Genomic DNA, 14,732 nt, shown 5'->3' on the forward strand with positions numbered 1-14,732 from the left:
CATGATTACTTACTTTAACAGTGGCTGTTGGAACCCAGGTTCTGGAGGAGGGGTATGTCTGAATCAGTTGTTCCCATATTTAAAAAAAAAAAAACTAGGTCTGTCACTGTATGTGGAAGGTATACTTTGCTTGGTGCTAGGCTTTTACCCCACAAAATTTTCTGTAGCATAAATCCTTCCCACAGCTGTATTTGGACCAGCATGTTGCCCTAAGAACCTCAGTATTAAGGGTCAGGTCTCTGCTCTTGCTATTTTGTCCCACCCAATCCTTGATAAAGACTTTTGTTCAGGATGGCTCCCCTTGTTCTCTTCCCTGTGACTATGGGATCAAGACTGTCCATGTAGACGACATCCTAGTGTGGATAAATTACTGGAAACACTTTCTAAGGCCTTATCCCTTGCAGGCCCTGTCCTACAACATGCCACTGTTGCCGTGTTTATATGCCGGACCTTCGCTGTATGGTCCAAGGATAAGTCTCTGGACCCTGGATATAGCTAAATGGATGTTTCTATCCTCCCGACAACTGGAGCTCATGCCTATGGCCCTGTGGTTAAGCTTGCCAGTGTCCCAAAGACCAGAGAACCTCCATGGTACTCTGGAATAGGTTCGCTCAAAAGGTCATAGCCATTGTCCTGGAAAGGTTTAAGGGTTTCTATTCAAACCTGTGCACTGTCCCCAATGCCAGAAGGGGCATTCACCCCATACTGCATATCAAGGTTTTCAGGACCTTTCTCCTGGTACAAAAATTAGAAATCTGCCAGGTCAGGCATTACTCCCCTCCATCTGGGAGACCTTCTGGCCTCCTTAGACATAAATGTCACCTTTTTCTAAATACATCAGTGCTACCTGCATTTTGCAGTGTGCACAGAACATTACCAATGTTTTTGCTCTTCACTTTGGTCTAGATACTGTAGCTCATGTCATCACTATGAGGCTAGCCCTTTTCTTGCTCTGTTTGCTCTCAGGACATCTGGATGGCCGCCTGAGGGGTCAGTTGGCACAGGCCCCATCAATGTCCAACAGACTGTCTAGACACTACAGAGGTTTAAGTGTATCTTAAATCTGCAGAAGTCAGCCCTGGAACTGCTGCATTCTGTGGAGTATCTGGGTCTAGTTCTGCATAAGACTGTGTTCAAGGATTTTCTTCTTTTGTGTTTTGTTTTCATAATAAGGTTTTGGGCTTGGAGCCCATTCACACTAGCACGACTTGTGAGGCAACTTGTGTTGCCCCAGGTCGCCCCAGGTCACTTGACATAACAAAAGCAATGTTAATCAGTGCCGTCTTAATTGGCACTACTGAAGTTGCTCCGACTTCAGAAAAGGGTCCTGTACTACTTTGAGGCGACCTGTGATCCGACTTGTCCCATATACTTCAATGGGAGTCGCCTCCTTATCTTAATTGACACGACTTATCAGACTTTCCAGGAAGAAGAAAGAGATTAGCCAGGCATTCCCCACATTGCAGCCATGCCTATAATGGAATATATATACCATTATATATATATATATATATATATATAGTGTGTAATGGTATATATATTCCATTATCTCTGCTTGGTCTGTGTAAGTGGCACTGGTGGACACTGACACGTGGCACTGGTGGACACTGATTCATGGCACTGGTGGACACTGATTCATGGCACTGGTGAACACTGATTCATGGCACTGGTGAACACTGATTCATGGCACTGGTGAACACTGATTCATGGCACTGGTGGACACTGATTCATGGCACTGGTGGACACTGATTCGTGGCACTGGTGGACACTGATTCGTGGCACTGGTGGACACTGATGCGTGGCACTGGTGGACACTGATATGTGACACTGATACGTGTCACTGGTGGACACTGATTCGTGGCCCCTGATTCGTGGCCAGTGGCACTGGTGGGCACATACGTGGCACTGGTGGGCAATGAGGAAATGAGTAAAAAAAAAAACAGAAAAGGGGAATTGGGTCACAACACATCATATTCTGATTGGCCAAACACAGTCGTCTGTCATATAAGTCCTGCAAAATAATTCACAAGTCGCTGTAAAATCGCGGTAAAATGTCGCTCCGACATGGGGCGACTTTATGGTCGTGGCAGTGTGAACCGGCTCTCAGCATTCACCTCTTTCAAAGAAGCTTCATGTACCCATCTTCACTACTGACTTTTCATTGCAATTTACCATTCTGGCAGTGTGGGACAATCCACTTTTTCTCTTATCTTTCATTGACGGACGCAGTTCTCTCTGATTCATATCAGTAGGGTAATACTGCCCCCTACAGGGGTAGGACACTTGGCAGAAAAAAGTTCTGACTACACCCTCTCTCTTCCGGCATAGGATGCCAGTTTTTATCTGCCTACTCAGGAGTAAGGACCTAGTTCCTTGCTGGGATCTTTGGTCGTGGCATAGAAGTAATTTTTTTATGTAGATTTTGTTTTAGCTAGTCTTTTTTATTTTTTTTTTTCTCCGGATCGTTTTTCCCGTGAGATCTTCTAACAATTATGCCGGGCTGGGCGTCAGACTGGACCCCCATATCCAGTGGTCACCCCAGTCTGGCCATCGAGCGCGTGCAGGCCTTAGCTCCGCTCTGGGTCGGCCGTGACATGGTCACGCTGGACGGGGACTGGCCCCGCGAGTTAAACGTCTCGCCAGGACGCACAGGACAGGGTCTAGGCTGATGTTGCAGCGTTCCTATTTGGCCGACAGCCCCCCTACTCCAGTGGTGTGGGGTCCTGTCGTGAGATGGCGCCCGCCTGTGTTTCCAGTATGGTGAATAAACGTTAACCCCCCCCCCCCCTTCGCTGGCGGATTTTGGGGTGGACGCAGGGCCTCTCACTGGGATGGTCAGACCCTCACACTCCAGGGTTCCCTCTGTCCTGTTGTGATCCCCCCCTCCTCTCCTTTTGCAGTAGGTTTGTTGCGGTGGAGGCCGGTGGAATTGCCTTGAGGACAATGTGTCACGAGTGTGGTCTCTCCCTCTCAGTGGGGGTCTGTTAGCGTGCGCCTGACCTCCGGGGGGCGCTGTAGCGCTGTGGGGCCACTTTAAAAATAAAAAATGTAATTTTTGTCTTTTTTTTTTTTAAGTTGCTGGCGGGTTCCTCAGGTTCAGTATGGACCCTGCAGGCCATTTGTTCCCACCTGACCCCCTCACGGAGGATGCAGGCCCTCCCGGATCTCCACTGTCTGTGATGCCTTTTCGGCAGTTCGGGAAGCATTAGGGCCCGGGTGAAGGTGGTAGGTGCACTGAAACTTTTCTCCACCTACCCATGCCTCATCTGATGTCTCGGAGTCTGAGTCTGGCTCAGCCGCTGCAGACGTGGGGCCTCCCTGCCGGGTCTGTTACCTCGCACCCAGTCTCCTCGGAGTATGAGGATGACCTTTCTAGCGCAACATGCGCTGGTGGATGCACTGGCTGTTTTGGTGCGTGACACTCTGCGATTTGGGGGTCGCAGCGGTGGCTACGCCTGGGGAGCAGGTGGCATCTGGCACTCACATGCCATCTGGAGCTGCTCTTTTTGCTGGCTGCTCATGTAGTAGGGGGACCGTCCTGGGGTGTCTAAGCGGCCATTAGACGTTGCCCTTTTGGGGAGTCTCTGGTACAGAGGACTGATCTGCCTTTGGTGTTTGGTGGACGTACGGTCTCTAGCTGAATGGGACTACCGTTGTTCCAGTGAAGGAATCCCCGTCCTTTAAGGACTTTGGGGATAGGATGGCGTGGGCTGTGGCCTGCGGCCTGTGATCTGTACTCCCTGGCGTAGTCTGCACTGGGAACAGTGTTTGTTTGCCACGGAGACTCTGCCTGATGGGCGAAGTTCCACCACCGTGACTTGGTGTGGGGCATGTCCCTCTTGCCCTGGGGGAGCTGTTGGACCAGCTGGCACAGGGGCTGCAATTTGTTTGCGATGCCACGCTGGTCGAGGCTCCCTTGTATGGGTCACTTTGCCGTTTTTGGCGGTGGTTATCCAGGGACTACTTGACCGTAGTGTTGGTCTGCGGCTCAAACTTCTACGAAGGTCTTAATGGATCTCCCTGTTCAGGGGGATCGCCCGTCTGGCGCTGCCCTGGATGACATTATATAAGGGTCTCACGGGGGAAGAGTGTTTTCTTCCACAGGCTAACAAGGGTAAGGGCCTTCGTCGCAGTCGGGATTCTTCTCTTCCGGCTCGCAAACTGTTTCTTCGTCCCTCGAGCACGGTCAATGTGGCGAAGTCCTTCCAGACTTCCGCCTGTGGTTCCAAACGACCCTGGTCTGGAGAACATGAGATTGTTTGTTTGTTTGTTTGTTTTTTTTTTTTTTCCAGACCTGCGGACTAGGCCTACTCTGCCTGAAGGGGCTTCCTCACACATCTAGGGGGTGTGAGGGGGAGGTCCTTGCCGGTCGAGGACCTGCGACTGGCCCTGATCCCAAGCTGCTGGGTTCGGGATTTTATGCGGTCCAGTTGCAAGATCGAGTCCCGATCCGTTTATTTCCGGTAAGGTTTTGTTCCTTCCAATGTATGGCTGTCCCCGGATCGCTTACTGGCGCTCTGTAGGGCAGTTCAGGCTCTGGTTCAACAAGCTGGACCAACTGGTCCTTTTTGATGGTTCCGTGCAAATCAAAAATTCAAGTTGGTATCGGTTCGCACAACGATGGCTTCCCTACATCGGGGGGATTCCTGGCCTCCATAGACATCAAGCTGTCTACCTTTACATCCTGTTATGTTCGGGACACCTACGGGTTCTCCATTTTTTTGCCGTAGGGAATGATCTCTATCGGCTTGTGGCGTTACCCTTGGGTCTCGCTTATGTTACTAGGGTCTTCACAAAGGTGTGGCTCCGGTCCTGGCGCTGTTGCAGCAGCACGGCGTATCAGTCTGGGGTTCCTGGCCGATCTGCTTCTCCATGAGGAGTCTCCTACGGTGCTGACAAACTGAGTTGGAAGTCACGAGAATTCTGGAGGAGTTCAGGTGGGTTCTGAACCTTCAGAAGTCATCCATGGTCCCTTCCATGAGACTGGACTATCTGGGCCTGACTTTGGACTCTCCCTTAGTCAGGGTGTTTTCTCCCTCCAGGGAAAAGACTCTTGGAACTTCAGACTGCGGTTCATGTCCCGCACATGGTCGTCCCTTTGGACCTGTATGTGAGTCCTGGGACTGATGGTGCCATCTTTCGGGACGGTCCCTTTCGCTCAATCCCTCTCGGGGATCCCCCAAAAGGCGATCCATCTCGAATGGGACTAGAATCCAAACCCTGGACTTTCAGCTGAGCTGGCTGACCAGGGAGTCTTGAGCTGAAATCCTCCCTCCCTCCCTTTTGATTCTAGGACAATATCCCCCCTCTAACCCTAACCATATGTCCAGGGGGATGTTTTCCGGGGGGGATATTGTCCCGGGGGATATTGCCTGGGAGATGTTGTCCCGGGGGGATATTGCCCAGGGGGATTATGTCCAGGGGGATGTTGTCCGGGGGGATATTGTCCTGATACCAGCAGGTTTTCTGTTTTGGGAGTATGGTCCCTGTGGGATCCAGGTTACCGATCAATGTCCTGGGGCTGAGAGCGATCCGGCTTTGCCTGGTTTACTGGATCGGGCAGCTGCCCAGCGCACATTAGTTCCCAGTTCAATCGACTACGCCATGACCGTGGCTTATGTCCTTCACCAAGGGGGCACCAAGGGTGTCCTTGTGGCCTTGGATGTGTCAATTCTTCGTTGGGCAGTGCGCCTTGTTCCAGCTCTTCCGCTGTTTCCTTTTCATGTGTGGAAACCTTGGCGATCAGGCTGGCCGCAGACGCTCCTTGGAGAATTCCTCTCGGGGAGGAGTTGTTATCTCCAGGGCCTATCTCCAGTCCGACTTTGCGGTCGCTGACTTTGCCGACTTGGCTGTTGAATGTCTGGTGCTGAAGGATGGGGATTTGGCTGCTTCAGTGATTCCCACCCTGCTTGAAGCGTGGGAAGCGACTTCTAGGGTGATTTGTGTTCATCATACGAGACAGTCTTATATTGCGTGGGCTCCCCCTTGGTGGCTCGGATCTTGGTTTCCTTCAATGGGTAGTTGATCAAAAGTTGGCCTTGAGTACTGTCAAGGGTCGGGTTTTGGCAAATTTCTTCCGAGGGCCGTTGGCCGCCTGCGCCCTGGTGCGTGACTTCTTCCAGGGGGTGCGACACTTGATGCTTCCGATGCGACCTCCGTCACCCACTGGGGACCTTGATTTGGTGCAGTCGGTTCTTTTATACCCTCGGTTTACAAGTATTTGAGGGTATTCCTTGCCTATCTTATTACAGAAGGCGGCCTTCTTGGTTGCTTTAACTCTGTGTGCAGGTGTCGGCACTGGCGACATTGTCCTTCGTTCTGCTTAAATGTTAATCATGGGGCCAAGTGGTACTTCGTCCGGATCAGTCCTTCCCTCCGAAGGTGGTTTCTGGTGTTCACTTTCACGGGGACGTTGTATTCCCATCTTGTGTCCTTAGCCCTCACATCCTAAGGAATGTGCATTGCTTACTCTGTTTAGAGTGCGGGCACTCCAGGTGTACTTGGCGACTGAGTCTTTTCGTGAGTCAGGCTCGCTCTCTGTACTTCGGGATGGCCCGTGAACGTGACTGCCTGTGTCTGCTGCATCTATTCCCGGATGGATCAGACAGACGGTGGTGCAGGTTTATTCAATTAGGGGTCAGGTCCTTTCTTTCCCTGTTTCGGCGCATTCTACTCGGGCAACTAGTGCTTCCTGGGCTTTTCGCCTTGTGGGCATCTGTGTGGTCCAGGTTGCAAACCAGCTACCTGGTAGTCTGTTCACACCTTTACCACGTTTTATAAGGTGGATATGCTGGCATCTGCAGATGCCTCTTTTCGGCCGCAAGGTTTTTTGCTGGCTGCTGTTTTGGAGGGCTTTTGGCATTCCTTGAGGGTGTTTACTGTTTTCAGGTAGGCCTCATCTTTTGTGCTGATGAGTCCTATGTTGCTTGGTCGGCTATGTTTGGCCTTGGGGACTTGTTCTTTTCTACTGTTCCCACCCCTCATTTTATGGCACTGCTTTGGGACGCCCCTACTCGTATGAATCAGAGAGAACTGTGTCCGTCAATGAACGATAGAGAAAACTGAATTTCTTACTTGCCACAAAATCTTTTCTCTTAAGTTAATTGACGGACGCACTACCCGCCCCTCTATTTTGAGTTGGGTTGTTGTTACTTTTCTGAAACTGCTTTGATACAAAACTGGCATCCTATGCAGGAATAGAGAGGGTGTACCCTCCGGGACTGCCCATAGGCCTAGCCAGAACTTTTTTTCTGCCTAGTGTCCTAATCCTGTAGGGGGCAGTATTACCCTACTGATATGAATCAGAGAGAACTGTGTCCATCAATGAACTTAAGAGAAAAGGATTTTACTGTAAGTCAAAAAACAGTTATTCTCCAGCAGTGGAATAATGGAAAATTTTCCCATTGGTTTGGAAGGTTCTAACAGTCACCAACCTGTTGGGATGTGGAGGATTTCTGGACACTCACTCCATGCAAGGAACTTGGTTTTAAAAGGAAGCTGTTCATCTGATCAGTATCCTTCAGGTCCTGGCAACTCGGTTTCCCTGTTCAACGTTGGACCTCTTGATTGCAAGGTCATGTGACCATGATCCAATCAGACCATGCCACTGCAGTGGCTTATGAAGGAAACAGAAGTCTCGCAGCTCAAGAAGAATCAGATACTGGTTTGGGCAGAATGCCACATTCCAGCCCTGTACAATATACATGTCCAAGACGTGAAAAATGAATGCAGGTGTGCATCTACCCTTACCATTTCCACTAACTAAGAAGCCCATCGACTCAGACGTACAGTATAATAACTGTTCGAATTCAGTTGATATCGAATACCTGGTGAAATAATGGTGACTCATTGTATGCTTTTTATCTTTTTTTATTTTGTGATCCAAGCAAGCTGTATATACATTTTCATATAACTTGAAACATATCAGTTTAACTGTATTTTAGTGCTCATGTTGAGCATTTTGTTGAAATTGTTACTCTAATGCACATTCATTAATAAAAAGTGTTAAAAGAATTCAGGTATGGTCTCTTCACCCTGAGCTGCTTCAAGACTTCTGTCACAGGTGGTGGAATCAGGACATAGACCTCCTGGATTCCAGGTTCTACAACAAACTGAGCAGTTTGGCTTTCAGGTCCAAGGCTCCACTAGCCATCCCAGTAGATCTCAGACTGTGGGATCGCTTTAACTTGATCTACAATTTAGGAGTTTAGGAGTAATTAGGATTTAGGAGTAATTATTTCAGAAGACTTAAAGGTGGGAAGACAATGTAATAGAGCAGCACGAAATGCCAGCAGAATGCTTGGATGTATAGGGAGAGGTATAAGCAGTAGAAAGAGAGAGGTGCTTATGCCGCTGTACAGAACACTGGTGAGACCTCACTTGGAGTATTGTGCGCAGTACTGGAGGCCATATCTCCAGAAGGATATAGATACTCTAGAGAGAGTTCAGAGAAGAGCTACTAAACTAGTACATGGTTTGCAGGAAAAAACTTACCAGGAAAGGTTAAAGGACCTTAACATGTATAGCTTGGAAGAAAGAAGAGACAGAGGGGATATGATAGAAACTTTTAAATACATAAAGGGAATCAACTCGGTAAAGGAGGAGAGCATATTTAAAAGAAGAAAAACTACCACAAGAGGACACAGTTTTAAATTAGAGGGGCAAAGGTTTAAAAGTAATATGAGGAAGTATTACTTTACTGAGAGAGTAGTGGATGCATGGAATAACCTTCCTGCAGAAGTGGTAGCTGCAAATACAGTGAAGGAGTTTAAGCATGCATGGGATAGGCATAAGGCTATCCTTCATATAAGATAGGGCCAGGGACTATTCATAGGATTCGGATATATTGGGCAGACTAGATGGGCCAAATGGTTCTTATCTGCCGACACATTCTATGTTACAAAAAAAAAATAAAATTAACGGGTTTTGGGAGTACTGCAGAGAGTCCAAGCTCACTGACCATAGAATGATCACACGTACAAGGGTTATTTAATAGAACATCTGTGGTATAGCTAATTCCTTTTTTAATAGTATCAAAAAAAGCAAAAAAAAAAAAAAAAAAAGGGGGGGGGGAGAGAGAGAGACTAGATTGGGGGAAAAAAAATTTAAAAAATCCACATACTTCCTCCAAGTAAAAAAATGACCATGTTGGCCAGACCATTAACTCCACATTTCTACCAGTTTTTCACTCTCAATCACAACTAGATCGCCAGTCACAATTTTTAAGGCTCAGAATAGCATTTGTCATCAATTGCTGCTAAGAGGAATAAAGCTGGTTTCGATCTCTCCGCTTCAAAATTAACTATGAACTGTGTTTACTTTATGAACGTGTTGGCTTGCATTGTCTGTCTCACTTAAAGCACTTCTATAGCTGTAGCTTCTGCTTTGGCAAACAAACTGCATAATTCTGTGTGCGTGGACAGTGCACAGAGAAGTGCTGGGGCTTGATACATACTACTATTTAGCAGGCAATGCTGTTGCTTGGAGTTTAGTTAAAATCCACAGAACTATACAACCAGGCACAATGGAGGTTGATCTTTTAACATCTAGGAGAGAGAAGGTGTTGGCAAAGAAGTTAGTGCTATAATCCCATGTGCATTCAGGCTGTACTTTCATGAACTTTCCTCTTGGAAAGCACTACCAATGAATCTATAATAAGATGCGGGTTGGTTTGTAATGTTGCTTTGCACTGGATTCTGCTGTGTACACTCCCTTTGACATGTAATGCAGTGTGTGGACTTAGCCCCAGTGAGCTTTACAGGTGCAGAGCTATGGTCTACCTGGTACAGAGCTTAGTCTCTGATGAAGCCTGCAGAAGTATGCCCACTGTGGAAGGGAATCGGTTAAATCCTCCTTATTCCTTCTACTGATGTGGGGAGTATAGAGTGGAAACCCCTGAAACATTTAATCCCGGGTACCATTTTCTTTTTCCCTTTGGAAGATAGTACTGTTTCCATCCCCTTCAGTGGTGCATTTTTGCAGTCCAAGATGAGCTAAGGTATTAGCACTTTCAAACCATTTGGGTGTCCTTACAGAGGGTGCTTATGGTGGCGCTATTGTGTTGGGCACTGCTGTGTATGTGCCAACTCTTTCTGAGGCAGGCTTTTAGACTTCCATTCAATGCCTCCTCTTCTTTGGACCCCAGGCAGTAACCAAGAAATCTCTCCTGGCTATCCTCTTCTAAGGGCACAGTGATAGTGGATCACACTCACTGATCTTAATAATGCTCATCATTATTAAAGCTGAATGGTTGTATACATTTCTAATGCAAAATCCATGTGTCTAGATATGTGCCTTTTTAGATTACAAAATGTCTCCTGTTTTTCTTAATTAAACTTTCTTTCTTTTTTAGCTGATATTGCACAAAGATATAGAATAAGCAAATACCCCACATTGAAGTTATTCAGAAATGGAATGATGATGAAGAGGGAGTATAGAGGTCAGCGTTCTGTGACAGCAATTGCAGACTATATCCGGCAACAAAAAAGTGATCCAATCCGAACAGTTGAAAGCTTAGAGGAGTTAAAAACAATTGATGTGAGTATGGGGTCATTGAATTTTGAAAGGAAACCTAAGTTACCATATTTAGTCAACTGCAGACATTTTTACAAATTCTCAGCTCCTTACCAATCTTATTTGCATGTAGAAGTGACAAATATGTCCATTATCAGCTGGTAATTCAGGTTTCATTTGCTTGATAAAAAACAATGGCTAATAAGTAAAAAATCTTAGAGAAAATTGCTGATTAGATCCTTCACATCATACTTATTGGGAAAGTTTTAACAGCCAATAAAGACTGCATTAATGCTTTTGCAGATTTTTATCTATCACAAAAATTAGTCCTTTTTTTTTTTCTCTCAGCTTTCTTGTATAGCTTGTTCAGTCATGGCCCTTGGTGATCTCCTAAAAGTGTTGATAACTTGTTATTTTAGGTAGCTTAATGTGCCTACTAAAATCACAACCAATCAGTCACTAAGCGTTGTGATTTATCCTTAAACGAATGACTGCCAGTACTGTAGTCAGTACTACATGCTACTTGTGTAGTTTACAAAAAAGGTAGCCATTTGTCCCATCTGTTAAGTGATTAAATCGGCTTCAGAAAATCATACTGTAATTCAAGCCTAGTATCACATATGGAAAGTTTTTTGGCCACTTTCATATTCATTTTCCAATTGACGCCACTTTTGTGAAAAGACTAAGGCTGGTCTCAAACTGTTGCTCTGCCTTAGTACCAAAATGCACCAAAAAGGAGAATACAGAATTTTCAGCAGCACAGTCTGTGGCAATGTAGCATTGCCATGCCTTGTGGCAAGCTGCCATTGCATTGAGAAGGTTTACTGGGTGCCATTCATTTAGCATCTCACCAATTCATATTACAGTAACGTGCATTACTGCAGTGTGTACTGAGCCTCAAAGTATGGATACATATGTGCCACCTAGTTTGATTCAGCAAAAAAAAAAAAAAATCTTCTCCCTTTCGTTTGCATTGGTTAGAGTAACTTTCCCTAATTTTCCCTGCTATGAGGAGAGATTTGTAGCAATTTGCTACTTTTTCTTCACCTCAAATTTCAAAAAGTGTTTGTTTTTTTGTTTTGCATTTGCTTTGTTAAATATTGTTCATTTTAAACTTTAACCATTCTGTGGTTTCTGACATGAAATACAGATACAGTACATAGATTCCTCAAGTAGTTCACATCATTTTATGTACACAATAGAAACCCCCCTAAATCAGCTGCATGGCAGGCTTTTAATCCTAGTTCAATGAAAAGCATCATTTCTATTCATGTTGTTGGTTTTTTTTTTTTTTTTTTACAAATAATTTTTATTAGATTTTTTTTTTTACAAACCAACAATTAGGCTCCGTTCACATGTAGGTGTTTTGGGGCGTTTTTGGGGAGTTTTTCTGCTCTAGGATCAGCTCTCAAAACGCCCAACAAGACCCATCCTATTCATTTCAATGGCACCTGTTCACATCTGAGCGTTTTGACGCCTGAAGCAAAACGCCCAACGCTCAAAAAAGTACATGAGCTTCTTTTTGGGCAGATTACAGGCGTTTTCCATTGGTTTCTATTCAATCTAAAAATGCCTGCACAAAAATCGCAGTAAAAATCGCGGTAAAAACACGCGAAAACGCTACGCTCAGGTGTGAATTTAGCCTTACAGGGAGAAAAAAAACATACTTATTGCACACAGATCATGAGAAAACCTGCCATAATGGTATTAAATTGGTACTTTAAACCCAAGTGGTGCACTAGATCAAGAATACCTAGTGTACTTAAATAGAGGTCAACTAGAGATTATAATTTGATGTCCATCATAGTTTTTGTAACCATTCAAATAAAGACTCGGACCCCCCCCCCCCCCACCCACCAGCAGCAGATAATGGTTCAGCAGGAGGGATTACCCTGTCAGCACGGTCTGTGTTGAAGGGCTAGGCTGATTTTATGTATTTTTTTTTTTTTTTTGTTTTCTTTTAAGATTTGTTTAATGAAAAAAAAAACAGAACCAAACGTATTCAAGAAATGGCTATTCACTAACACATTTTTTTCTTCTTTTCCCATTTTAGCGCAGTAAAAGAACAATCATTGGATTTTTTGAATCAAAAGAGTCTGACAACTACCGAACATTTGCAAAAGTTGCAAATATTTTACATGATGACTGTGTCTTCCTTTCTGCATTTGGGTAAGCATCATCTGTCGTTTGTTTCGCTGATTACGTAGTATGCGTAATCTATTTCTAACCTGTTCATAATGTCTTTTTAATTACCGTATGTATCTAGTCATATATAACTTTTTTTTATTTTTATTTTAGGGACATTTCCAAACCTGAGCGATTTAGTGGAGATAATGTAATTTACAGGCCAAACGGAGTAAGTTTTCTTTATTCTGAACAATAACCTTCACTGGTCTTAATTTATCCAGAACTCATCCTAGATTACTTGATATATTTTCTAAGCTGTATGTAAATCATGTAGATTTAGATGGTAAAGGGTGACTTGATTAAACATTAGGCCATTATTGAAGTTGGCCATAGAACAGGCAGGATCATTCATTAAACAGGAGATATGAAAGCAGTCTGTTGTCTTCAGTCACCTTACTTGGCAACCAAACACATTTTATTTTAAACTGATGTTTTGGATATGTCTTCGCTAGATATTCTTGAATCACTATGGGGAAAATTTTAAAATGTAGTTGGGGCAGGGAAAGAATGCAAGAGATAAGTCGCTGTCCTGATTCGTTAATTTGTGTAAATTTCTTGAGCTACTTCATTCAGTACACCATCCCCCCAAACCACCACCACCACCACCACCAGAGTGGGTAAGGAGGGTAAGAATTAAAGTAAAACTAAAGGCAAAACTTTCCTCTTTCATTTTGTATAGCATAAGGGAGGGTTATATTATCTCCTAATGGGGGTACAGACAGCAATGAAAGCCTTTATGGGTGTTCTAATTCCTTTCCACTCTATGCAAAACTAAAAAAAATAAATAAACTTTTACTTTCAGGAATTGGGGTGCATATACACCTGTGAATGCACCTGGTCTCCGACTAGATGCAGGAACTCCAGAGGGTTTTAAAGCAATTGGCTACGAGAGGCAGCCCCACTCAAAGCAAAGGGAGTCTGCCCGTTGTGGCAGTTAATCGCGGCCACTTGCACATGATCTCGCATGCAACGAAAACTTGGTCGCTGCATGAGTGGTTACATGCAAGTGGCCATGATAAGCTAAGAGAGCTAGCAACCTCCCATTTGCTTTCAACGAGGCTGCCTCTCATAGTTACAAGAACCCCTGCTGGGGTTCTAACATCTAATCAGAGGTGGGGTGCATTTGCAGATTTGAATTTTGTGTTTTGTTTTTTGTTGTCCGCTTTCAACAATCAGTATGAGCAGAGTTATTTATTACAACATTATACCCATTCTAGCCTTATATGTCCTTTTAATGTCTTTGGGCACTATAAATGGTTTTTAGTTTAGACAGATTAGTCAGTTGGGGGTTTATTTACTAACACTAGAGAGTTCAAAATCAGTCACACTTCTGCAAAGAAACCAATCCGCTTCCAGGTTTTATTGCCAAAGCTTAATTAAACAAGCTGAGGTTAGAAGCTGATTGGTTTCTCTGCAGAAGTGTGACTGATTTTGCGCACTCCAGCTTTAGTAAATACCTTTTTGCCAAGTTACAATGCACACTGATGCTGCTAAATTTGACTTGGGCATGCATGCATCAATGACCTTTGATCATGAAAGGGTTAAAACCACAGGGTCACTAGAACACCTGGGAAGCCTACATTTTCAGAAGATCTGAAGTAAATAAATCCCCGGGACCGGATAGCTTGCACCCGAGGGTTCTTAAAGAGCTCAGCCAGGTGATTGCCAGACCATTATTCTTGATCTTTAAGGATAGTTTACAGACGGCTATGGTGCCAGCTGATTGGAAAAAAGCCAGCGTGGTACCAATATTTAAAAAGGGGCTGAGATGTATCCCGGGTAACTATAGACCAGTCAGCCTAACATCAGTAGTCTGCAAGATTTTGGAGGGGATGTTAAGGGACCACATACAAGACTTTAGTAATGAAAATGGTATTCGTAGTAATCAGCATGGATTCATGAAAAATCGTTCTTGCCAAACCAATCTATTAACCTTCTATGATGAAGTGAGCTGCCACCTAGATAAAGGTAAACCTGTGGCTGTGGTGTACCTGGACTTCGCAAAGGCCTTTGACACCGTTCCCACAAACTCT

At 44.9% G+C, this 14,732-nt stretch overlaps 1 protein-coding gene across 1 annotated transcript in view; it reads left to right on the forward strand.

The window, feature by feature from the left end:
- The window catches only part of ERP44 (endoplasmic reticulum protein 44), a 157,078-nt gene that overhangs the window by 67,169 nt on the left and 75,177 nt on the right, over positions 1–14,732 (forward strand). Inside the window, exons 5-7 of the mRNA XM_082259931.1 lie at positions 10,352–10,536; positions 12,566–12,681; positions 12,811–12,868. Of these exons, the coding sequence (XP_082116057.1) occupies positions 10,352–10,536; positions 12,566–12,681; positions 12,811–12,868 (359 nt within the window). The remainder of the gene's footprint in view (positions 1–10,351; positions 10,537–12,565; positions 12,682–12,810; positions 12,869–14,732) is intronic.

Source organism: Pelophylax lessonae, assembly GCF_965119305.1.
Source record: "Pelophylax lessonae genome assembly, chromosome: 5".
NCBI classification, from domain to species: Eukaryota; Metazoa; Chordata; class Amphibia; order Anura; family Ranidae; genus Pelophylax; species Pelophylax lessonae.